This window comes from Pelodiscus sinensis, chromosome 18 (genome assembly GCF_052426305.1).
Source record: "Pelodiscus sinensis isolate ZL-2025 chromosome 18, ASM5242630v1, whole genome shotgun sequence".
In the NCBI taxonomy this organism is placed as follows: Eukaryota; Metazoa; Chordata; order Testudines; family Trionychidae; genus Pelodiscus; species Pelodiscus sinensis.
The window spans coordinates 35,737,897-35,762,453 of NC_143069.1; the positions used below are offsets into that span (position 1 = coordinate 35,737,897).

At 62.7% G+C, this 24,557-nt stretch overlaps 2 protein-coding genes and 1 non-coding gene across 3 annotated transcripts; 2 read left to right on the forward strand and 1 right to left on the reverse strand.

Annotated features, from left to right (window-relative positions):
• Positions 1–6,386: 6,386 nt before the first annotated feature.
• RPL10 (ribosomal protein L10) lies at positions 6,387–9,251 on the forward strand. The gene is made up of 6 exons (XM_089770276.1): positions 6,387–6,529; positions 7,475–7,533; positions 7,735–7,842; positions 8,057–8,195; positions 8,267–8,429; positions 9,049–9,251. The coding sequence occupies exons 1-6, from the start codon at positions 6,507–6,509 to the stop codon at positions 9,202–9,204; spliced, it is 648 nt and encodes a 215-aa protein (XP_089626402.1). The 5' UTR covers positions 6,387–6,506; the 3' UTR covers positions 9,205–9,251.
• On the forward strand, positions 8,643–8,775 carry LOC149523433 (small nucleolar RNA SNORA70). Its single transcript, XR_016347261.1, has one exon. It is a non-coding gene; the product is annotated as a small nucleolar RNA SNORA70 (small nucleolar RNA).
• A 499-nt stretch (positions 9,252–9,750) lies between the features above and the next one.
• On the reverse strand, positions 9,751–23,013 carry DNASE1L1 (deoxyribonuclease 1 like 1). Its single transcript, XM_089770466.1, has 10 exons — positions 22,993–23,013; positions 21,984–22,096; positions 21,549–21,703; positions 21,373–21,469; positions 15,841–15,929; positions 15,557–15,643; positions 11,592–11,689; positions 11,320–11,432; positions 10,087–10,313; positions 9,751–9,898 (listed from the first exon to the last, which is right to left on the reverse strand). Exons 3-10 carry the CDS (start codon positions 21,695–21,697, stop codon positions 9,751–9,753), a joined length of 1,008 nt encoding a protein of 335 aa, XP_089626592.1. The 5' UTR covers positions 21,698–21,703; positions 21,984–22,096; positions 22,993–23,013.
• Positions 23,014–24,557: the final 1,544 nt, after the last annotated feature.

Here is a 24,557-nt window from a genome sequence, read left to right on the forward strand (position 1 = left end):
TTAGACTCCAACCCCAACACACAAGGGCTGCGTCTAGACTGGCATGATTTTGCACAAAAGTGTCCGCTTTTGTGCAAAATCTTGCCGACTGTCTACACTGGCCGCGAGTATTTGCGCAAGAACACTGACTTTGTAATGTACAAAATCAGTGGTTCTTGCGCAAATACTCCGACGCTCCCGCTCAGGGATAAGCCCTCTTGCGCAAGTATTCTTACGCAAGAGAGCCAGTGTAGACTGCCATGTTAATTTCTTGCACAAGAAAGCCCGATGGCTAAAATGGCCACCGGAGCTTTCTTGCACAAGAGAGCATCTAAACTGGCACGGATGCTTGTGCACAAAAGCAAATCTTTTGCGCAAAGGCACATGCCAGTATAGACGCTCTCTTGCACAAATACTTTTAATGGAAAAACTTTTCCGTTAAAAGTATTTGCGGAAAATCATGCCAGTCTAGATGCAGCCAAGCTGTCCAACTCTTGGTGTTCCCATGGACAAGAATCAGCCTCACTATACAATGAGACAGTTCAAAGGGATTAAGAGAACTTTTCTTTCAACTCCCCAGCTCAACTGTCCAGAACAAGACAGGCACCAGACAACAAAACCTGACTAGCCTAGGACCTATTCCATGAGCACAGCCCTGTGCTTTCTCCTTCAGGGACGGACCAAACAGTCTCTGAAGCAGGGTGGATTGACTTAAATAGCTTTGATTTAAATCTCTAATTTTAATCATGATTTAAGCCGGCAAGCCGAAAACCTTGGTTTAAATGAGCAATTAATCATGTAAATTATACTTTTAAAATCTTTTCCTAAAGGATGGTTGAGTCTTATTGATTAGCAACCTTTAAAATATGTTGATTTACAACTAAATATAAACTTTATGCCAAATTTGGGGCTTCTATTTACTAACCAGGAGAATACACTCAGTACAGGTACCAACTAAATAAATGCCCAAATAATTGTGTAACTTACATAGAATAAAAATGTAAAAATTAAGAAACTGATTACATTACAAAATGGTGTGTAATAGGAACACATAAGAGACAGGTTTTACCCCATGTATTATTTGCTAAGTGGTGGCTCCTTTTTTTTTCAACATATGATTTGCATCTACTTCTGTCTGGAAGGAAATTCTATTTAAAATAAACAAAACCAGCATTTAATTTTTGTATGAACTAAAACTACCTTAAATGTGAAGGACACATAACAAAAAAGCATCCAAAAACATTTTGCATCTAAAATTCATTTATTAAACAAAGAGCTGGCCTTGTGAGAACAGCCCACTTTTTCACATCAAAGAATTTTTTTTAAATTTACTCTTCGACGCTAAGTTTTCATAATGTCCTCATTATTTATTTCAGAGAGTAAGTCCTCCTTGCATGACATTAACATGAAGGATTCAAGATGTGACTGTAAGGCAATTTCGCAATTTGTTCAGAATATACTTCAGCTTTGAAAAAGCCCTCTCACAGGATATCTAATAAACCTCGACCTTTTCCCTCTGCTGCCATGTCTCCTCCCCTTGCACCATCAGCTCCCCTGGTGCCTGCTGCCCCCCCAACCCCTCACCCTCCACTGCTGTCCTTACTCCTGCCCTTCTCACTGCCCTCAGCCCTCCTGGGACCTGCCCCCCTGCACCAGCCCTTCTCTTCCCTCCTGTGCCCACTCCTCCAGTAGCCCCACTCTGATCATGTGAGCTACCCCTCCTCATCCCCTCTCCTAACACCTCCTGCCTCTACACACCTGCCCTGCCTCTCTCCTCTGGTGCTGGTCCCTCCCCTGCAGGTGTCTGCCCTTCTGCTTCACCGCAGAATCCCCTGGCACCTGCACCTTCCCTTAGCCCTGCACCCTCCTGGTGCCCTCCTTCCCTCACCACCCTCTGCCCCATTCCTCTCATGCCCCTGTGCCCTGATACATGCCTTGCTCTAGCCCTGTCTTCCTTATGCCCACCCCTCCTTTCAAGCCTTCTCCCAGTACCTCCCCCTTTAGCCCCCAATGCCCTTATCCTCTCCTTTCCCAGAATCACCCTGTCTCCCCTCCCACTGACATCTCCCCTCCTGCCTTTTTCCTCATTGTCTCCACTTGGCCCCCTGGCATTTCTCTCCTCCTCCCTGTCCTTGGTGCCTTCCCCTTTCTTCTCCTGACTTGTCCCCCTCCCCTCAGCACAAGCCCCTTTCTCTCCCACCCCTCCCCCTCCCCCACCTTCTGCCTTCCAGTTTGCGGGGCTGGAGTCTGTGATCGGGGTCCAGCAGTCCCAGCAGTCCTGGCCTCAGCTGCTTCCAAGGCTCCAGACCACGTGCCGGGCCTGGAGCTGGCCCACGCGGTGCTAATTTTACTGAAGTCCCCGCACCAGCTTTGGCTCCCATTAGCAGGAACAGTCCCCAGACCCGCCATGCAGAGCACAGCTGTGTAAGCGGGTCTGTACTAGAGGCGTAGCAAGGGTGTTTTGCGCCCGGGGGAAAAGGCCAAATTTGTTACTGTGGATGGTATTATGTCCTTTTAGAGAAACGTTGTAAACTTTTACAGAACAGAGAAACTTTGTATTAAGCCTTTTTACATAGAAACCTTGTATCTTGTAGACCAGTGGTCCCCAACCTTTGGAGGCTGCCGGGTGCCAGAGGGCGGGGCCCCCCATAGCCGCGCGCCCAGGGGCGGGGCCACCTCCAAGAGCCGCGCGCCCGGGGCTGGTGTCCCCCCCCCCAAGCGCCACGCACCCAGGGCCGGCGCCCCCCCCTCCAAGCGCCGCACGGCCGGGGCCGGGGCCGGAGCTCCCCCCTAAGTGCCGGAAGGGCCCTCTTTGAAGGTGAATGGGGAGCATTGCCCCCCATGCACTCACCCCTCCTCCCCCAGAGCAAGGCACCCCCCGTGCCAGAGGGAGCACTCCCCCAATCAAATTCCCCCCCCCCCCCGCGCCAAGCACTGGAGGGACATACCTTGAAAGCCACTGCTCCTCCCGCCCAGCTGGCTGCTTCAGCTGCAGTCTGGAGAGAGCAGCTCAGCCGCAGCAGCACTTCACCAGCCGGCAGCTCCAGGACCCAAGAGTAGCGTGGCTCTCTGGTCCCACCCCAGCCTGGTGCCCCCCTAGCGTGGCACCCGGAGGAGTGGGGAGGAGCAGGGGGAGAAAGGGCCGCGCAGAGCCAGAACTCCGGCAGCCACTCCCAGGAGCGACTTGCCAGGTTTATCCCCCTTCTCCAGCAGCTGCCAGCCAGCCTGGCCAACAGCCCAGCGGGAAATTCCCAGTATCCCGCCAGGCCAGTCCGCCCCTGCTGCTGCCTATTCATTTCATTCAGGCTACGTCTGCACTGCAGCCTTTTGTAGACAGAGACAATGCAAATGCAGCGCTCTTTAGCATTTGTCACGCTGTCATTTTCTTGCGCAAAAACAAGCAGTGTAGACAGGGCTGTTTTGTGCAAAACCCCCTTTTGGGCAAGCCCCTGTACACCTTCTTTTTGAGGCATAAGGGATATTGTGCAAAAGGGCTTGTCCGTACAAAATGGCCCCATCTACACTGCTTGTTTTTGTGCAAAAACCTCTTGCACAAAAAGCATCGGCAGAGAATATGCAAATGACAGTGCGACAAATGCTAATGAGCGCTTCATTTGCATTGGCTCTGCTCACAAAAGGCTGCAGTGCAGATGTAGCCTCTGTGACCCTTAGTTCTTGTGTAACAAGATGGTTTTTCTCTAGCCACAGTGAAAGGCCTGAACTAAAGCCTTCCTCTGCAGCCAGACTGAAGAGCAGCAGCCATTAGCTGGAACGCCTGGCGTCACATCCTCACCTTCCATCTAAATGGCATTAAAATACGGTGACACTACTGTGAGGAGGGGATCCTGTCCTAACGGCCCCCCCAGTCACCAGATGCACAAACAGATCTCAAGACGGGTAAAGAAAACTTAAGTAACAGAATTTCATGTGGCAAGAAACTCTACCAATAGCTGGGGTTGTGGAATCCGCATTCTATGATCATTGTTCTCCCTTTCCTATTGTCTGTCTGTGTGATCTCTGTCTGATTTTAACTGTTTCTGTCTGCTGGATAATTCATTTTGCTAGGTGTAAATCAACTAAGGTGGTGGGGTCTGATTGGTGAGGTGATTCTGTTTCAGTATAAAGACTAACAAAACAAGTAGAAGGCATCATGAGCTTTCGTGGGCACAGCCCGCTTCTTCAGATGACCGGAGTGTTGGGTGTGCAGACCCAAGAATAAATTCGGGGGGTGGGGGGGGAGAGAAGAGGGAAAAATTGGAGGGGGGGGGAAGAGGCAGTGCGTAGATAAGTTTCTTGCCCCCACCCTCCTTCCCACATGTATTCTTGGGTCTGCACATCCAACACTCTGGTCATCGGAAGAAGTGGGCTGTGCCCACGAAAGCTCATGATGCCATCTACCTATTTTGTTAGTCCATAAAGGGCTACCAGACCATTGGTTGTTTTTCCAGTTTTTCCTGTTACAGGCTCACTTGGCTCCCCCTCTGAAGCTGCTACAGTATGTTATGATTGGTTAGTCAAAAAATGGTGGTCTAGCTAAGCAGGAAGTTTCGCTGTACAAACTGGGGTCCAAGGAGACCAGCAAGCAAAAGAACAGAGGGAAAAGGAGAAGAAAGAAGCAAAAGGGAAGGAGGAAAAGAACACCAAGAAGAAGGAGGGAAGACCTGGAAGAACTCACTTCCAAAACACCACCTAAGACGAGAGCTGCCAGGATTTCTTTGCATGAGGACGTGCCACAGCTACGATGCAGAGACTGACTTTGCTGGGCCAAAAGGGGAAGTCTGCCTGCCTGTATCAGGGTTGGTGAGCATGTGTATTCTGCTTGTTTGGGAATTGTCAATAAATAGAGAATAAGAATATTACTGTGTGAGGCTTGACGGAGAATTTAATCCGAGGGTTCGGATGGGGGCCCAAAACCCCTACCAAATCAATTCCAGACACCCTTCTTAAGCAACCAGCTTTATTCAGGAATGTGTTCCAGGGCAAAAACCTCCAGGGTACTCAGGAGAAAAAAAAGTTTCTGCAAAGTTTCTACAACTGCCCAAACAAAAGGCAAGGTCTTTTGTACTTTCTTACATGGTAATTACCCCCCTTTTACTGACCACTTACAATTGCATATACAGGTCATGCCCCTTTGCACCAAATTCCCTCCAATCATCATTTGTCCCCTCACAGTCCTTTTGCAGGCCTTACAACAGGTTCAAACCAGTTTCACCTGTCCCCTCCTTTTGTGTACCTGTGTTCAAGCACGTACCTCTTTACAAAGACCAGACTTAACATCCAGGTCACAGCAGGGGTCATACTGACAACTACCTGTCCCCTCCTTTTGTGTACCTGTGTTCAAGCACGTACCTCTTTACAAAGACCAGACTTTAACATCCAGGTCACAGCAGGGGTCATACTGACAACTACCTGTCCCCTCCTTTTGTGTACCTGTGTTCAAGCACGTACCTCTTTACAAAGACCAGACTTAACATCCAGGTCACAACAGGGGTAAGTTTATCCTTCAGGCTCTTTCAGTGGCTAAAGAGCCTGCAAACCCGCAGGCAGTTACGCCCCGAGCCCTAGGAACTCTGTGTCCCTACAGTGTGGAAGGGAGAGAGCCATTGTGCAGTGACACGTGTTACAGAACCGGGTAAATAACTCTTTAGTCACTTTCTCCCCCGACACGATTTCGTAGAGTTCTATCATCTCCCCTCTTTTCTAAGCTGAAAAGTCCCCCTGGGCAGCTGCTCCAAACCCCTGTCACTGGGGGCTGGATTTCGAGCTCTCTCCTAGAAGCCCAGCTCTCCTGCCCTCCCTCTGTCGCTGGTACCCGCTGGGCTAAGCCTGGGGTCTGGAGCTGGCAGCCAGTCACATGGCGAGGGGACCCCCACACCTGCCTGGCCCCGATCCTGCAGCTGGTCTCTGCCCCGAGCCGCTCGCCCTCCCCCAGGCACGTGCGTCCGGCCCTTCCTGCGCCGCCTGCAAACGCCCCAACAGGCCAGCAGGTGGCGCCCTTGCGCCCCTTCCAGTCCAATCAGCACCCGGACATTTCCCGAAAGCGTGGGTGGGCGTGGCGAGGACGGCGGGAAGAGCATGCGCAGACGTCGTCCAACAGGGCGTGGAGTGAGAGCTGTGCGCCTGCGCGACGACCCCCCCACACACACATCTCCACAAGCGCGGAGGCCTGGTGTCGGCTAGGCGCATGCGCCTGTCTCTTTGCGCAGGAAGCTAGAGCTAGCGGGGGAGCCATGGCGCGGGCTGGGCGAGGGAGCGCATGCGCGAGAGACCCGGAGCGCCGCGGCCATTGGCGGGCGCTGCCGCTCTATGCCGGAAGCGGGGCCTAGAGCGGCGCGCGGTGCGGACGGGGCCGGGCTACTTAAGCGGCGCGCAGGCGCGGTCGTGTCTTTTCGCCGCGCGGCCAGGTGAGCGTGCGGCCTTGCTGGGGCCTGTCCCGCGGGGGTCCCACAATGCCCCGCGCGCGCTAATCCCCCCGCTCCCGCGCTAACCGCTCTCTGTCTCTTCCAGCCCCCCCGCCAGCCGCCGCCATGGGCCGCCGCCCCGCGCGCTGGTGAGTGGGGGGAGGGGCCTGGCGGGGGGGGAACCTGGGGGGGTGGGGGGAGGTGCCTGGCGGGGGGGGAAGCGGGGGGGGGGGGTTGTGGGGGAGGTGCCTGGCGGGGGGGGAAGCGGGGGGGGGTTGTGGGGGAGGTGCCTGCCTGGCGGGGGGGGAACCGGGGGGGGTTGGGGGGAGGTGCCTGCCTGGCGGGGGGGGGAACCGGGGGGGGTTGGGGGAGGTGCCTGCCTGGCGGGGGGGGGAACCGGGGGGCTTGGGGGGAGGTGCCTGCCTGGCGGGGGGGGGAACCGGGGGGCTTGGGGGGAGGTGCCTGCCTGGCGGGGGGGGGAACCGGGGGGCTTGGGGGGAGGTGCCTGCCTGGCGGGGGGGGGACCCGGGGGGGGTTGGGGGGGAGGTGCCTGGCGGGGGGGGAACCGGGGGGGGTTGGGGACCTGGCGGGGGGTTGGGGGGGAGGTGGGGACCTGGCGGGGGGTTGGGGGGGAGGTGCCTGGCGGGAGGGACCGGGGGGGGGAGGTGGGGACCTGGCGGGGTTGGGGGGAGGTGCCTGGGGGGGGGGAACCTGGGGGGGTTGGGGGAGGTGCCTGGCGGGGGGGGGGAACCTGGGGGGTTGGGGGGAGGTGCCTGGCGGGGGGGGGGAACCTGGGGGGGGTTGGGGGGAGGTGCCTGGCGGGGGGGGGGGAACCTGGGGGGGGTTGGGGGGAGGTGCCTGGCGGGGGGACCGAGGGGAGGTGCTTGGTGGGGTTTGGGGGGGCACTGGGGGGGAGGTGGGGACCTGGTGGGGGGTTGGAGGGAGGTGCTTGGCGGGGGGAGGTGCCTGGTGGGGGTTGGGGGGGAGGTGGGGACCTGGCGGGGGGGTCCAGGGGGGAGGTGGGGACCTGGCGGGGGGTTGGGGGGAGGTATAGGATTGGGGAGTTGCAGCTGGACTGACTGCTTGTCCCGCAGCTACCGGTACTGCAAGAACAAGCCCTACCCCAAGTCCCGCTTCTGCAGGGGCGTCCCTGGTGAGTCCTGTGGCAGGGGGTGGGTGGGGAAGGGTCTTGGCAGCAGATCTGGGCCTGGGGGTTCTAGGGCTTGCCACCTGCTGGGGGGCAAGGATCTCTGGGGAGTCAGGCAGGAGATGGTGGGGGGGGGGGGGCCTGGGTGATGGCGGGGCTGGGCCCTGCTCCCCCTCACTGACACTGCTCCCTCCCTACTTCTTCCAGATGCCAAGATCCGCATCTTCGACCTGGGCCGGAAGAAGGCGAAGGTGGATGAGTTCCCGCTCTGCGGCCATATGGTGTCAGATGAGTACGAGCAGCTCTCCTCCGAAGGTGCGGAGGGAAAGGTGTTGGGATCTGGGGGGACAGGTCTCAGCTGGGTGTAGATGTGGGGGAACTGGACTGGAGATGAGCTGGGGCTGAGTGGAAGGTGGCATGCTAGGTGGGGGAGGAAATGTATCTGTAAGGAAGATGCCAGTTGAGGGGCTCCTGGTTGGAGGCAGCTCTTCCCCAGGAAACCTTGTGTCCCTGTCTCCACCATCCCCAGCACTGGAGGCTGCCCGCATCTGCGCCAACAAGTACATGGTGAAGAGCTGTGGGAAGGACGGGTTCCACATCCGCGTGCGCCTGCACCCCTTCCACGTCATCCGCATCAACAAGATGTTGTCCTGTGCGGGTGCTGACAGGTGTGGACAATGCAGCTGCCTCGGGGCGGGAGGGGCCTTGAGGGGCTAGACTTACCCATGCTTCCCAACAGGTTGCAGACCGGGATGCGTGGTGCCTTCGGCAAGCCCCAGGGCACGGTAGCCCGGGTGCACATTGGCCAGGTCATCATGTCCATCCGCACCAAGGCCCAGAACAAGGAGCATGTGGTGGAAGCCCTGCGCAGGGCCAAGTTCAAGTTCCCTGGGCGCCAGAAGGTAACAGGGCAGGGGGAGTATCCTCTGCTAGGCCTCCTTGGGGATTGTGCAATGGGGCGCTGGCTCTTACCCCGCCACAGGATGGAGGACAAGTTGCCTGGGGGGCAGCATGGGATTGGGCCTGGAAGCCTGTCCCTCCAGTGGGCATTGGCTCCAATACGGCCCTAGGGCAATTCTGGGAGCATGGGGTGGGCAAATGGTCTCCCCTCCTCCCTGCAGCCAGTTAAGCCGACCAGCCTGCCTGCAGTGGAGGCCTGGTGTGCAATGGCTGCGCACAGCACCCCCCCTGGTTGTGTACGTGCTCCATGAACCATCTGGTGCACCTTAAGGGACCTCGGGGACACCAGCAGCAGGGGTGGGGTAATACTGAGGGACTGCAGGGGTGCAATGGGGTGACCTGCATGGCTGACACGCATGTTGCCCATAAGCTGAGCCTGTGGGTGGCCGCTCAGGAGCATTTGGTGCTGCCCAGCTGATTACCAGGGTGCCCACATGTTCCTCCTGGTGATGCCCATCCACATACGTCTCAGTGCACAGAACAACATTTATTCCACGCGTGGATGGCAAAAGGGAGGGGACACTGGCTGCTCCCCAGTAACTGCTTCTCCTGCCTCCCTAGATCCACATCTCTAAGAAATGGGGCTTCACCAAGTTCAACGCGGATGAGTTTGAGGAGATGGTGGCTGAGAAGCGACTGCTGCCGGATGGCTGTGGGGTCAAGTACATCCCCAGCCGGGGGCCCCTGGACAAGTGGCGAGCCCTGCATGCCGCCTGAGCCCCTCTGCCCCCCCTTTTCCCCAGGAATAAAAGCATTGGCCTTAACCACGTGGTGCGTGCTGCAGGCCAGAGCCACAGCTGTCCCTGTGCAGGGGGTGGGGCTGGGCCCTGCTGGGGGATTGACAGGCATGCACGTGGAGTCGCTGGCCATGGGGGTGAGGCAGGTCCTGGTCCGGGGGCTGTTCACAGTCCATGAGGTGCTGGCCCGGCCAGGCGCAGGTTCACCTCCACAGGGTAATGGTCGCTGACTTGCAGTGCCTGTGGGGAAGGGAGAAATCAGCAGGGGCATGGTTAAGTGGGGGAGACCCTCCAGCTGGGAGAAAATGAGTCACCCCTGCCCCCTAGCTTGTTCAGAGAGCCCAGAAGTTTGGGTTGTTGATACGCGCCCCCCCTCCCCAAACTCCTGCTAATTCACTGAGCTGTGAGAACCCAGGAATCCTGACCTCTAGCACTCCCCTTTCCCCCACCTGGAGAGAATGAGTGTCACCCCCCCCCACCCCACAGTCCTGTATCTGCCCAGTGATCTTCACTCCCTTTCTGCCCCTTAGCTGTGCTGGGGGGGGAGAGAGGGCGGCAGTTGCAGGTTCCTGCTTACCTCCTCCTCTGACAGCCCTAGGCTCCTGGCAAAGTTGTAGGGTTTGGCTGAGCCAGGCACCACAGCTTGGAGCAGCTCGTCCCCCTGCACCACAATCCTGGGGGCAAAGGGAGCAGGGGTGAGGGAGGCTGCCCTGAGAATAGGCCCTGTGGGGCAGCTGAGCCGGGGGGTGCTCCTGAAGGGAGGACAGATGCAGTCTCCTTCCCCCACAGCTTAACTGATAACCTTTGCCAGCTCCCTGTGCTGGAGAAACTGTCCTTCCCTCGGGGCCTGGGTGCCCGCTACCTGTCGTAGGCACAGCAGGTTCGTGCGCACACTGTGGTGTTCGCTCCGTCCCCAATCAGCCAGTGGAAGCCAGGATCCCAGCGCAGCCGGATGGACCCCCAGGCGCCAGGTGGGATGTAGGTCCCGCCTGCATTCAAGTCTCCCAGCACCATCACGTTCTGGGGGGCAGAGCATGGGAGGGAAGCGACAACAGCTGGCACCCTTGCCATTGACTGCCCACCCAATGCCTAGCTCCCCTCCCATTCCTCCGAGCCTGACATGACTCCTTGCCCTTTCCACCTGCACCCCTGGCTCCCATCCCCTGGGGCTGACACAGCCGCCCCCAATCCCTGGCCCCTTACTCATCCCCTGGGGCTGACACAGCTGCCCCCAATCCCTGGCCCCTTACTCATCCCCTGGGGCTGACACAGCCGCCCCCAATCCCTGGCCCCTTACTCATCCCCTGGGGCTGACACAGCCGCCCCCCAACCTCTGGCTCCCCTCCCATCCCCTGGGGCTGACACAGCTGCCCCCAATCCCTGGCCCCTTACTCATCCCCTGGGGCTGACAGCTGCCCCCAATCCCTGGCCCCTTACTCATCCCCTGGGGCTGACAGCTGCCCCCAATCCCTGGCCCCTTACTCATCCCCTGGGGCTGACACAGCCGCCCCCAATCCCTGGCCCCTTACTCATCCCCTGGGGCTGACACAGCCGCCCCCAATCCCTGGCCCCTTACTCATCCCCTGGGGCTGACACAGCCGCCCCCCAACCTCTGGCTCCCCTCCCATCCCCTGGGGCTGACACAGCCGCCCTCCAACCTCTGGCTCCCCTCCCATCCCCTGGGGCTGACACAGCTGCCCCCAATCCCTGGCCCCTTACTCATCCCCTGGGGCTGACACAGCCGCCCCCCAACCTCTGGCTCCCATCCCCTGGGGCTGACACAGCGGCCCCCAATCCCTGGCCCCTTATCCCCTGGGGCTGACAGCTGCCCCCAATCCCTGGCCCCTTACTCATCCCCTGGGGCTGACACAGCCACCCCCCAACCTCTGGCTCCCCTCCCATCCCCTGGGGCTGACACAGCTCCCCCCCATCCCTATCTCCCTGAGGCTGACAACTGCCCCCCCCCAAATCCCTGGCTCCCTTCCCCTTGGGGCTAGCAGTCATTCACCCCCCCCCCCCTCCCTGCTAACACCTGGCTTCCCTTCATGGGGGCTGACACCACCCCAGTTCTCTCCCACCTCTCGCCTCCCCCTACCTGGGTTCCCCAGCGCTGGCTCAGCTCCTGGCAGACCCGGTGGAGCTGGTCAATCTCGTGGGGTGCGTCCCGGGGGCTGGTGTGGTGCGAGAGCAGCACAAAGTCCTTGATGGCTGGAGGGGGAGAGCTGTTAGGTGGGGCCTGATTTTGCCCGGCTCCCGGTGCTGTGGGTGCCCCAGCCTGGGGAAAGGAAGGCTCTCGGGGCAGGCAGACAGGTCCTGCCTGAGGCTGGATGGTGGAATTCGGGGGAGAGGTTGGTAGGAGGAACCCACCTGTCCTGGGTGCGTAGAAGCGGGCAGCAAAAGGCCTGCGGGCAAAGTCTCTGGCCTCTCCCAGCTGGCACCAGTCAGTGACTGTCACTGTGTCCAGCCTGCCACAGAAGAGCGGGGTCAGGGCCTGCATGGGGCTTCCCTTGAGCGGTAGTGGCCCCAGGGTGGGGAGTCAGGGCATGGGACATGGGGCCTGTCTCTGTGGGGAGCTGGCTCCCATCTGGCCCTGAGACATGGGGCCTGGCCCTGTGGGGGGCTAGCTCCCATCTGGCCCTGGGACATGGGGCCTGTCTCTGTGGGGGGCTGGCTCCCATCTGGGACATGGGCCTATCTCTATGTGGGGCTGGCTCCAATCTGGCCCTGGGACATGGGGCCTGCCTCTGTGGGGAGCTGGCTCCCATCTGGCCCTGGGACATGGGGCCTGTCTCTGTGGGGAGCTGGCTCCCATCTGGCCCTGGGACATGGGGCCTGGCCCTGTGGGGGGCTAGCTCCCATCTGGCCCTGGGACATGGGGCCTGTCTCTGTGGGGGGCTGGCTCCCATCTGGCCCTGGGACATGGGCCTGTCTCTGTGGGGGACTGGCTCCCATCTGGCCCTGGGACATGGGGCCTGTCTCTATGGGGAGCTGGCTCCCATCTGGCCCTGGGACATGGACCTGTCTCTGTGGGGGACTGGCTCCCATCTGGCCCTGGGACATGGGGCCTGTCCCTGTGGGGGGCTGGCTCCCATCTGGCCCTGGGACATGGACCTGTCTCTGTGGGGGACTGGCTCCCATCTGGCCCTGGGACATGGGGCCTGTCTCTATGGGGAGCTGGCTCCCATCTGGCCCTGGGACATGGGGCCTGTCTCTATGGGGGGCTGGCTCCCATCTGGCCCTGGGACATGGGGCCTGCCTCTGTGGGGAGCTGGCTCCCATCTGGCCCTGGGACATGGGGCCTGCCTCTGTGGGGAGCTGGCTCCCATCTGGCCCTGGGACATGGGGCCTGTCCCTGTGGGGAGCTGGCTCCCATCTGGCCCTGGGACATGGGGCCTGCCTCTGTGGGGAGCTGGCTCCCATCTGGCCCTGGGACATGGGGCCTGTCCCTGTGGGGAGCTGGCTCCCATCTGGCCCTGGGACATGGGGCCTGTCCCTGTGGGGGGCTGGCTCCCATCTGGCCCTGGGACATGGGGCCTGCCTCTGTGGGGGGCTGGCTCCCATCTGGCCCTGGGACATGGAGCCTGTCTCTGTGGGGAGCTGGCTCCCATCTGGCCCTGGGACATGGGGCCTGTCTCTGTGGGGAGCTGGCTCCCATCTGGCCCTGGGACATGGGGCCTGTCTCTGTGGGGGGCTGGCTCCCATCTGGCCCTGGGACATGGGGCCTGCCTCTGTGGGGAGCTGGCTCCCATCTGGCCCTGGGACATGGGGCCTGCCTCTGTGGGGAGCTGGCTCCCATCTGGCCCTGGGACATGGGGCCTGCCTCTGTGGGGAGCTGGCTCCCATCTGGCCCTGGGACATGGGGCTGTCTCTATGGGGGGCTGGCTCCCATCTGGCCCTGGGACATGGGGCCTGTCTCTGTGGGGAGCTGGCTCCCATCTGGGACATGGGCCTGTCTCTGTAGGGGGCTGGCTCCCATCTGGGACATGGGGCCTGTCTCTGCAGGGGGCTGGCTCCCATCTGGGACATGGGCCTGTCTCTGCAGGGGGCTGGCTCCCATCTGGGACATGGGGCCTGTCTCTGCAGGGGGCTGGCTCCCATCTGGGACATGGGCCTGTCTCTGCAGGGGGCTGGCTCCCATCTGGGACATGGGGCCTGTCTCTGCAGGGGGCTGGCTCCCATCTGGGACATGGGGCTGTCTCTGCGGGGGGCTGGCTCCCATCTGGGACATGGGGCTGTCTCTGTGTGGGGCTGGCTCCCATCTGGGACATGGGGCCTGTCTCTGCAGGGGGCTGGCTCCCATCTGGGACATGGGCCTGTCTCTGCAGGGGGCTGGCTCCCATCTGGGACATGGGGCTGTCTCTGCAGGGGGCTGGCTCCCATCTGGGACATGGGGCTGTCTCTGCGGGGGGCTGGCTCCCATCTGGGACATGGGGCCTGTCTCTGCGGGGGGCTGGCTCCCATCTGGGACATGGGGCTGTCTCTGCGGGGGGCTGGCTCCCATCTGGGACATGGGGCCTGTCTCTGCAGGGGGCTGGCTCCCATCTGGGACATGGGGCTGTCTCTGCAGGGGGCTGGCTCCCATCTGGGACATGGGGCTGTCTCTGCAGGGGGCTGGCTCCCATCTGGGACATGGGGCTGTCTCTGCGGGGGGCTGGCTCCCATCTGGGACATGGGGCCTGTCTCTGCGGGGGGCTGGCTCCCATCTGGGACATGGGGCTGTCTCTGCGGGGGGCTGGCTCCCATCTGGGACATGGGCCTGTCTCTGTGGGGGGCTGGCTCCCATCTGGGACATGGGGCTGTCTCTGTGTGGGGCTGGCTCCCATCTGGGACATGGGGCCTGTCTCTGCAGGGGGCTGGCTCCCATCTGGGACATGGGCCTGTCTCTGCAGGGGGCTGGCTCCCATCTGGGACATGGGGCTGTCTCTGCAGGGGGCTGGCTCCCATCTGGGACATGGGGCTGTCTCTGCGGGGGGCTGGCTCCCATCTGGGACATGGGGCCTGTCTCTGCGGGGGGCTGGCTCCCATCTGGGACATGGGGCTGTCTCTGCGGGGGGCTGGCTCCCATCTGGGACATGGGCCTGTCTCTGTAGGGGGCTGGCTCCCATCTGGGACATGGGGCCTGTCTCTGCGGGGGGCTGGCTCCCATCTGGGACATGGGGCTGTCTCTGCAGGGGGGCTGGCTCCCATCTGGGACATGGGGCCTGTCTCTGCAGGGGGCTGGCTCCCATCTGGGACATGGGCCTGTCTCTGCGGGGGGCTGGCTCTGCGGGGGGCTGGCTCCCATCTGGGACATGGGCCTGTCTCTGCGGGGGGCTGGCTCCCATCTGGGACATGGGGCTGTCTCTGCAGGGGGCTGGCTCCCATCTGGGACATGGGGCTGTCTCTGCAGGGGGCTGGCTCCCATCTGGGACATGGGCCTGTCTCTGCGGGGGGCTGGCTCCCATCTGGGACATGGGGCTGTCTCTGCAGGGGGCTGGCTCCCATCTGGGACATGGGTCCTGTCTCTGCAGGGGGCTGGCTCCCATCTGGGACATGGGGCTGTCTCTGCAGGGGGCTAGCTCCCATCTGGGACATGGGCCTGTCTCTGCAGGGGGCTGGCTCCCATCTGGCCCTGGGACATGGGGCCTGTCTCTGCAGGGGGCTGGCTCCCATCTGGGACATGGGGCCTGTCTCTGCGGGGGGCTGGCTCCCATCTGGGACATGGGGCTGTCTCTGCAGGGGGCTGGCTCCCATCTGGGACATGGGGCCTGTCTCTGCAGGGGGCTGGCTCCCATCTGGGACATGGGGCTGTCTCTGCAGGGGGCTGGCTCCCATTTGGCCCTGGGACATGGGGCCTGTCTCTGCAGGGGGCTGGCTCCCATCTGGGACATGGGGCTGTCTCTGCAGGGGGCTAGCTGCCATCTGGGACATGGGCCTGTCTCTGCAGGGGGCTGGCTCCCATCTGGCCCTGGGACATGGGGCCTGTCTCTGCAGGGGGCTGGCTCCCATCTGGGACATGGGGCTGTCTCTGCAGGGGGCTGGCTCCCATCTGGGACATGGGGCCTGTCTCTGCGGGGGGCTGGCTCCCATCTGGGACATGGGGCTGTCTCTGCAGGGGGCTGGCTCCCGTCTGGGACATGGGGCTGTCTCTGCAGGGGGCTGGCTCCCATCTGGGACATGGGGCCTGTCTCTGCGGGGGGCTGGCTCCCATCTGGGACATGGGGCCTGTCTCTGCGGGGGGCTGGCTCCCATCTGGGACATGGGGCTGTCTCTGCAGGGGGCTGGCTGTGATTTGATCCCAGGGCCAGCTGGGGGCGGGGGTCCGCGACCTTTCCCTGTTGAGGGCCATTTACCGGTACACAAAGACGATTTGCTCCTTGTAGGCGCCGCGTCCTAGCCTCTGGCTCCCCAGCTGGGCGTAGCTGTGCGACGGGTCGTACCTGCCCAGGAGAGGCAGACATGTCACGTGCCCACCCACCCTGACGGGCAGGAGTCCTGGTTCCTGTCCATGCCCATTTCTAGCCAGCTCCCACTCGTCAGCCAGGACAGAAGTCCAGCCATGACCCCTGCGCTGCCCAGCAGACCCCTCCCCTTGCAGCGCCCAGGTGGGACCCAAGCATTCGGGCCGGCCTGGTACCTGTTGAGCTCCTGCAGCAGGGCCCGCATGGCGTTGCCCTTGGCGTCCCGGACTTCCTGCATGGCGGTGATGTCACAGCGCCCCAGGATCTGCAGAGAGACCCCCGCTCAGCCATGGAGCCCAGCACGGCCCTGGGCCCAGCACAGTCCCCACCTGCCCTCACCTGCACCAGTGCGCCCAGCACCCGGGCGTTGCCCGCCTTGGCCTCTCCGAAGCCGTGCGCGTTGAAGGCGCAGACCTTGAAGCTGGCCCTGGCCACGCACAGCGAGAGCAGCAGCAGAGCCAGAGGGCGCATGGTGGCTGAGGGTCTGTGGCCCGGCTGGGGCTGCCCTGCCTGTGGCTGCTCCCTCACTGCTGAGTCTGCAGCTGGGATGGCCCTTTGTCTGGCTGGGCCTGGCACGTGTGGGGAGAGAACAGCCTAGACTGGGCCAGAGCCTCCCCTCCTGGCCTCACAGAGCCCACGTGGCCTGGCTCCCAGGACCCCTTGCTCTGGCAGCTCTAACCACTGGTCACCACTCCCTGCCCAGAGTGTGGGAGAGAACCCAGGTGGCTTGGGTTGCAGGGGATACAGGACAGTTCCCCGCCTGCTCACCATCTAATGGGCCAGGGCCCTGCCTGCTGAGCCCGGGTCCCTCCGCTGGCCTGGCTCTGGGCCTCGCTAGCTGCCCCCTCCTGTGGGGTTACAGTCCCGCCCCCCAACAGGGATGGAAAATTAGCTGATGAAGCAGAGGTGAGTGAGGGGGCTGACCCCCCTTGCAGCGTGGGCCCGGGGCCTGGCACAGCGCTGCAGGGTGCCCCAGGAGACTGAAAGAAGTGGGAAACCTGTTGAGAGGCCCCGGATACGTGCCCCCCTCTGGCTGTGTCTGTCGGGCGAGGGGGCCCGGGGAACATCCCCCTCCTCCAGAGTTGGCTGCAGGGGCTGCCCTGGGCTCGCTGGCAGGGATGGGAAGACGTGGCCAATGGCGCTTTGCGCTCGTGCGACTGCTGCACCTGTCGGGGAGCCCAATTCTGGTTGGTGGCCGCACCCCCTTTCTGTGATGCCAGCTGCATGCTCTTGCCCAGCACCCAGCGGGCTGTGCCAGACGCCTGGGTTCTGGGTGCTTGCTCACCCGCAGCGGGGGCTAACCCCGTGAGCAGTCACCCCCCAGCAAGATCCAGCACGTTCTGCTCTGGGCACTGGACCCCCCAGGTTGCTAGCTAGGCATGGGGTGCAGGGGGAGGGGCTAGTGGGCCATACAGCCAGCTGTGGGGGGAGGGGCTAGAGGGCTGTACAGCTGAGGGGGGGAACCTCTGTCCAGGCACTAGTGAGGGGCAGATGCTGTGGGGGGTTGTGATTTCCCCGCTCGTGTAACATGGGCCTGAAGCACAGGCAGCGGGAGTCGAGCATAGAAGACGGGTTTCTCCCCCTGCTGCTGTCAGCCTGTGGAACTCGCTGCCACTGGCTGCTGTGAAGGCCAGAACTGTCACGGGGTCAGTGAGGCCCTGGAGACTGGGTGCTGGGCCTGGGGGCCTGCTTGGGATGCCCCTGAGCTGCTGCCGCCATGGGGGAAGCAGGTGCCGCGGCCTGGCAGAATCAAGTGGGGCAGGACAAGTCCTGGATGTCTGGGGCCCATCACCGGGGTGTCTGGGCAGGGAGCAAGCGGGGTGGGTGGGAGCCCAGACTTCTGGGTCCATTCCCTGATCTGGGGGGGCAGGCATGGAGATGGGTGGCCCAGCAGGTGCATGTGTAGCGGGAGCAGCACAGGGCTCCCGCATTGGCTGGTGCTGGTTGGGCGGGACCAGGCATCATCCAATGGCATGGCAGGGTGGGGGTATAAAGCAGCTGGACTCAGGCATCTGGGTCAGTGTGGGGTGACCGGTCCGAGGGGCTTGGGTGAGAGGACCAGGGTTGCTAGGAGGAACCTGGGAGTCCAGGGTAGGGGGAAGGTGTCATGGTCTTACAGGTTGTGCCCACACTTGGCCCATGTGCTCTCAGTGGGTGGAACCCCCTCCAGTGCCACGGCCACAGCCCCTCTTCGGGGGGCCCCTCCAGTGCCACGGCCACAGCCCCTCTTTGGGGGAGCCCCTCCAGTGCCAGGGCCACAGCCCCTCTTCGGGGACCCCTCCAGTGCCACGGCCACAGCCCCTCTTCGGGGGGCCCCTCCAGTGCCACGGCCACAGCCCCTCTTCGGGGGAGCCCCTCCAGTGCCACGGCCACAGCCCCTCTTCGGGGGCCCTCCAGTGCCACGGCCACAGCCCCTCTTTGGGGGAGCCCCTCCAGTGCCAGGGCCACAGCCCCTCTTCGGGGACCCCTCCAGTGCCACGGCCACAGCCCCTCTTCGGGGGGCCCCTCCAGTGCCACGGCCACAGCCCCTCTTCGGGGGCCCCTCCAGTGCCACGGCCACAGCCCCTCTTCGGGGGCCCCTCCAGTGCCACGGCCACAGCCCCTCTTCGGGGGGCCCCGCCAGTGCCACGGCCACAGCCCCTCTTCGGGGGGCCCCTCCAGTGCCACGGCCACAGCCCCTTTTCGGGGGACCCCCCTCCAGTGCCACGGCCACAGCCCCTCTTCGGGGGGCCCCTCCAGTGCCACGGCCACAGCCCCTCTTCGGGGGCCCCGCCAGTGCCACGGCCACAGCCCCTCTTCGGGGGCCCCTCCAGTGCCACGGCCACAGCCCCTCTTCGGGGGCCCCTCCAGTGCCACGGCCACAGCCCCTCTTCGGGGGACCCCCCCTCCAGTGCCACGGCCCCTCCCTGGGGGGGGCCCCTCCAGTGCCACGGCCTCTCCTCAGGGCCCCCCTCCAGTTCCACGGCCCCTTCTCGGGGGACCTCCCTCCAGTGTCACGGCCCCTCCACGGGGGGCCCCTCCAGTGCCACCGCTCCTCGGGGCTCCCTCCAGTGCCATGGCTCCTCCTTGGGGGGCCACTCTTTCCTGGGGCTCAGCCTCTTTGCCTCCTGGGACTGCCCCTCTCTGTGGCCCCAGCTGCCTGTCTCTGCTCTGGCCCCCAGGGCCTGCACCCCCGAGGGACTACAGCAGTGCTGGGCTCCAGCCTGCAGCGACTCCCAGCCAGCATCACGGGGGGGGGGGGGGGGGGAGGGAGGGGTCGTTTATTCAGCTTTGAACCCAGCCCAGGAGCTCTCAGGCCTGTGAGCCTGCCCTGCCCCCAGCCCAGCCCAGCCCGTCTGATGGGATCCTCAAGGAATCCATTTCGAGAGGAAAGTGATCAGGAATGGTCATTCACCAAGGGCAAGGCGTGCCTGGCCAATCCCATTAGCGTCTATGCTGAGGTAACTGGCTGTGGGAAAGTCAGTGGGTGTGAGATGCCTTGACTTTAGCCACAGTAATCTTGCCAGCAAGTGAAGGGAATGTGGATGGACAAATGGACGGTAAGATGGATAGAAAACTGGCTGGAAGGCCGGGCCCAGCGGGTCGTGATCAACGGCTCGATGTCAGGATGGCAGTTGGTTTCTAGTGGAGTGCCCCAAGGTTCGGTTCTAGGACCGGTTTTGTTCAATATCTTTATTAATGACCTGGATGAGGGGATGGATTGCACCCTCAGCAAGTTTGCGGATGACACTAAGCTGGGGGGAGAGGTGGATACGCTGGAGGGCAGGGAAGGGTCCAGAGTGACCTAGGCACATTGGAGGATTGGACCACAAGAAATCTGATGAGGTTCAACAAGGACAAGTGCAGAGTCCGGCCTTGGGACAGAAGAATCCCAAGCATTGGGACAGGCTGGGGACCGACTGGCTAAGTAGCAGTTCTGCAGAAAAGGACCTGGGGGTTACAGTGGATGAGAAGCTGGAGATGAGTCAACAGTGTGTCCTTGTAGCCAAGAAGGCTAATGGCATATTAGGTTGCATTAAGAGGAGCATTGCCAGCAGATCCAGAGATGTCATTATTCCCCTTTATTCAGCTCTGGTGAGGCCACGTCTGGAGTACTGTGTCCAGTTCTGGGCCCCCCACTACAGAAGGGATGTGGACGCATTGGAGAGGGTCCAGCGGAGGGCAACCAAAATGATTAGGGGGCTGGAGCACCTGACCTACGAGGAGAGGCTGAGGGAGTTGGGTCTGTTTAGTCTGCAGAAGCGAAGAGTGAGGGGGGACTTGATAGCAGCCTTCAACTTCCTGAAGGGAGGTTCCAAAGAGGCTGGAGAGAGGCTGTTCTCAGTAGTGACGGATGCAGAACAAGGAGCAATGGGCTCAAGTTGAGGTGGGAGAGGTCCAGGTTGGATATTAGGAAAAACTATTTCCCTAGGTGGGTGGTGAAGCACTGGAATGGGTTCCCTAGGGAGGGGGTGGAGTCTCCATCCCTAGGGGTGTTTAAGTCTCGGCTTGACAAAGCCCTGGCCGGGTTGATTGAGTTGGGATTGGTCCTGCCTAGAGCAGGGGGCTGGACTTGACCTTCTGAGGTCTCTTCCAGCCCCATGGTTCTATGGTTCTACGAGTGGGGTGTTGGGGCCTGTGGCTGGGGAGGAGCCGGGTCTGAAGGACATGGGGTGAAGCTGGCAGCCTGTGCCCCTGTCACTGCGGGAGGCCCCTGCAGACAGCCAGCAGTGAGAACAGGTTTATTGGTTCCCAGGGACACAGCATAGACCAGACTTGTCAGCACAGGGACAGGAGCAGCCAGGACAGCCCAGCTCGGGGTGATGGGGCCTCACAGCCAGGGCCCTGGCCCCCATCTCTACACCCCAAGCCAGCTCCACCTGACCCACTCACTGCGCCTGGTTTCAGCCCCTCCCCCGGCCTTTATCCTGCTTCCCAGGCACAAGGTGTCACCTGGCCGCCCTGTCCCAGGCTCAGGGTCCGAAGGGCCTCGGCCAGTGTGTGTGTGGGGGACCGCCCCGAAATCCAAATCCAGGGAGTGGAGCAGCGCCCGGGGAAACTGCGGCCCACACGCAGGGTCACTGCAGAGCGGTAGAACTCCCATGCAGCATAAGGCGAATGCAATCCCTGCTTCTCCACAGGGGGTTCTGCAAGTGGGGGGGAGCCCTGAGCCCACAAAAGCAGGGCCCAGCATCTGAGTCCGGGCTCCTCCATGCACTGGGCGGGGGGTCAGAGCCAGCCCCCCAGCTCGGCCAGCAGCAGCGCCAGGGGCAGCCATGCTGTGCCCCCGGGACGGCGTTCAGCTCCACCTCCACTGGGTAATGATCGCTGACCTCCAGCGCCTGGCGGGACAGGGAGAGAGAAGGATGGGGATGCCTGGGGCTTGCTGGGGCACCCTGAGCTGCCCTGCCGGCTGCCAGCCACTGCCTTTCCCCACAGGCAGGATTCATGCCCTGAGCCTGGCGCTGCGCCTGCTGTGCTGTCAGACAGAGGGACGGACACCTGCAGAACCCAGCTGGCCAGGCCCGGCTGGGCAGCGCATGCGCCGTGCGCCCCAGGGGCAGCACCGTGTGCCCAGGCCCAGGGCGCCAAAAGGGCTCGGGCTGGCCCTGCTCACACCCTCCACCACCAGCACTGGGCCTGAGCTGCGTGGCTCATGGCACCCAAGCTGCAGCCCGCTCGGCCCAGCCAGGGAGCTATGGGGGTTTGCTCTGGCTAGGGCATCTTACCTCGGCCTCCGTGAGTCCCAGCGCGGTGGGGAAGTCGAAGGGTTGGGCTGAGCCGGGCACCACCAGGCCCAGCAGGCGCTCACCATGCACCACGATCCTGGGGGAGAACGGGGTTACGGGGGCAGGCGCCGGCGCCCCCTCCCTGGGCAGCTGCTGTGTCAGAGGCCCCGCCCCACCTGTCGTAGGCGCAGCGCGTGCTGCTCCGCACGGTGGTGTCGGCGGCGTCTCCGATCAGCCAGTGGAAGCTGGGCCCCCGTAGCCGGATTTGGCCCCAGCCCTTCTTCGCCACGTAGCCACAGTCAGCATTGAAGTCTCCCAGGAACATGACATCCTGGGGGGAGAGGACAGCACCAGATGCCAGGGGCTCCTCGCCCTGCCCTTCTCCCCACTCCCCTGCGCCCCCCACTGGGCCTGCAGCTCCAGGAACACGTCGTAGAGCGTGTCCACCACCAGCTCGGCCTTCGTGGGCACCATGTGCAGGGGCACAAGCACCAGAGCTGGGAGCGCTGGGGGCAGAGACAGGATGAATAGCTGGGAGGGAGGGGTGACCTTGGTATCCTGGGGGTCCTGGCTCCCAGCTCCTCCCCCCTCAAACCCAGGCTCCCTCTCACCCTTGCTAGGCAGGCTGAAGCGTGCAAGGAAAGGGTCACGGCTGAAGGTGTCCGGTCTGGCGGGGCTCTCGTCTGGGTACATGTAGGCGTCAAGGACCTGGGTGCGGCTGGACCTGTAGGTGTGGGCGGCTTAGAGCAGGGATTGGGAGGAGGCCATGCTTGATTCCTCCGCCACGGCCTTCGTCCCGTGGGGCTGACTGTACTCATCGACTTCCCTATGGCAGACCTGAGCCCAGGTGGGGGGGCAGTGGGTGCCCATAGGGAGGGGGACGCCGGAGCCCAGGTGGGGGGGCGGCGGGTGCTCGTAGGGAGGGGGACTCTGGAGCCCAGGTGGGGGGGCGGTGGGTGCTCGTAGGGAGGGGGAAGCTGGAGCCCAGGTAGGGGGGTGGCAGGTGCCCATAGGGAGGGGGCTGGCGGAGCCGGGGAAGGGGGCTGGCGGAGCCCGGGTAGGGGGGTGGTGGGTGCCCGTAGGGAGGGGGACGCCAGAGCCCGGACAGGGGGGTGGCGGGTGCCCGGAGGGTGGGGGACGCCGGAGCCGGGGCAGGGGGGTGGCGGGTGCCCGGAGGGGGGGGGACGCCGGAGCCGGGGCAAGGGGGTGGCGGGTGCCCGTAGGGTGGGGGACGCCGGAGCCAGGGCAGGGGGGTGGCGGAGCCCGTAGGGTGGGGGACGCCGGAGGCGGGGCAGGGGGGTGGTGGGTGCCCGTAGGGTGGGGGACGCCGGAGCCGGGGCAGGGGGGTGGCGGGTGCCCGGAGGGTGGGGGACGCCGGAGCCGGGGCAGGGGGGTGGCGGGTGCCCGGAGGGTGGGGGACGCCGGAGCCGGGGCAGGGGGGTGGCGGGTGCCCGGAGGGTGGGGGACGCCGGAGCCGGGGCAGGGGGGTGGCGGGTGCCCGTAGGGTGGGGGACGCCGGAGCCGGGGCAGTGGAGTGGCGGGTGCCTTCAGGAAGGGGGATGCCGGAGCCTGGGCAGGAGGGCGGCGGGTGCCCCTTGTACGAATGACAAACATGCGTACCAATAACCGTGTGGCTCTCACTGGTACACAAAGACGTAGTGCTCCCGATAGCGCCCAATGCCCAGTGGTGGGCTGCTCAGAGCTGAATAGGACTCAGGGCTCACAGTCCTGGGGGGCAAGAGAGGATAGGGTGAGGGGAGGTCCCATCTGCGAGCCTCCCCCCTGCTCTGCACCCACTCGCCCACCCGTTTAGGGCATGGAGGAGGGCAGGCACAGCCTGGCCCTTGGCATCACCTCCTGCAGGACAGCAATATCGCAGCGTGAGATGATCTGTGTGGGCACAGCTCATTAGCATACATGTGCATATGCAAATAGCTGCCCCCATCTCTGCCCCAGACACTTCTCTGTCTCCCGGTGCCCCTCCCCCTTGCTCGCCCCGCCCTGGGCTCACCTTGACCAGCGTGGCCATGATGGGGGGCTTAGCGGCTTTGGGGCCTGCAAAGCGTTGCAGGTGGAAGGTGCAGATCCGGAAGGGGGTCCCCCGTGGGCACAGCAGCAGGAGGAGCAGGGGGATAGGGAGATACATCTCTGTATTAATCATCAGTCACGGGCTACATCTACACTGGCCCCTTTTCCGGAAGGGGCATGTTAATTTCAGCGATCGCAATAGGGAAATCCGCGGGGGATTTAAATAAAAATGTCCGCCGCTTTTAGAAAAGCCGGAAAAGAGCGTCTACACTGGCCCCGATCCTCCGGAAAAAAGCCCTTTTCCGGAGGCTCTTATTCCTACTTCCAAGTAGGCGCGTGCTTGTGCGTGTCATCTATCGTGTGCATGTGATACGTGCTGATTGCTATATGTATTAGCAATGACGCCCAGGACTTTAAGTACAACAAATATGGTAGTGGCGGGGGGGCCGCCCCATGGTCTCTCAGACCAGGCCTTGAGAGAGCACAAGCAGGCAGTCACTCAGCACTGCCCTGCCCACAGGACACAGGGCTGCAGCTGGCTCCCTCGGTCACTGCCCCGCCCCGTGCGCCACAACCCTGTCCAGAGCCCCCCCACCTCCCCTCTTGTCCTCCAACCCCCAGAGGCTCCCCTTTTACCTTCCCCTGCTCCACAGCTCAGCCCCCCCACCCGGTCAGTTCAGCTGCTGCCCACCCTGTGCAGTGCCCCCCCTCCCCACTGGGCCTTGGGTCTGCTCAGTGGGCCTGGGCAGGGATGGGAAATGGGGGAGGGGACAGGAAGTGAAAGAAGGAGTTGGGAAGCAGGGATGGATCCAGGGCAGGCCAGAAAGCAGGGGGAGGGCAGGTGAGGGAAGCCTGTGAGCCCCTCTCTCCCTCCCCCCCCCATGCCAGACAGCTCCCCTGCAGTGGGAGGGGGGGCAGTCTGACCCCCAACCTGGTCCTGGAGACCAGCCTCACCCTCTTCTCTGCCGATTCCGCTGGTTGCTCCACCCACATGGCCCCAGCTCCCGCCCCTGGGTTTCATTTCCCCTGCCAGGGCCTGCTGAATTCCACTGGTTCCCACAGGGGAGAGGGAACCAACACTCATATACATGACCCCGGACCCGTGAAATGATGCATATGTGTGTGACATGCACCGTGTGTGCACTGGGCATCCACAC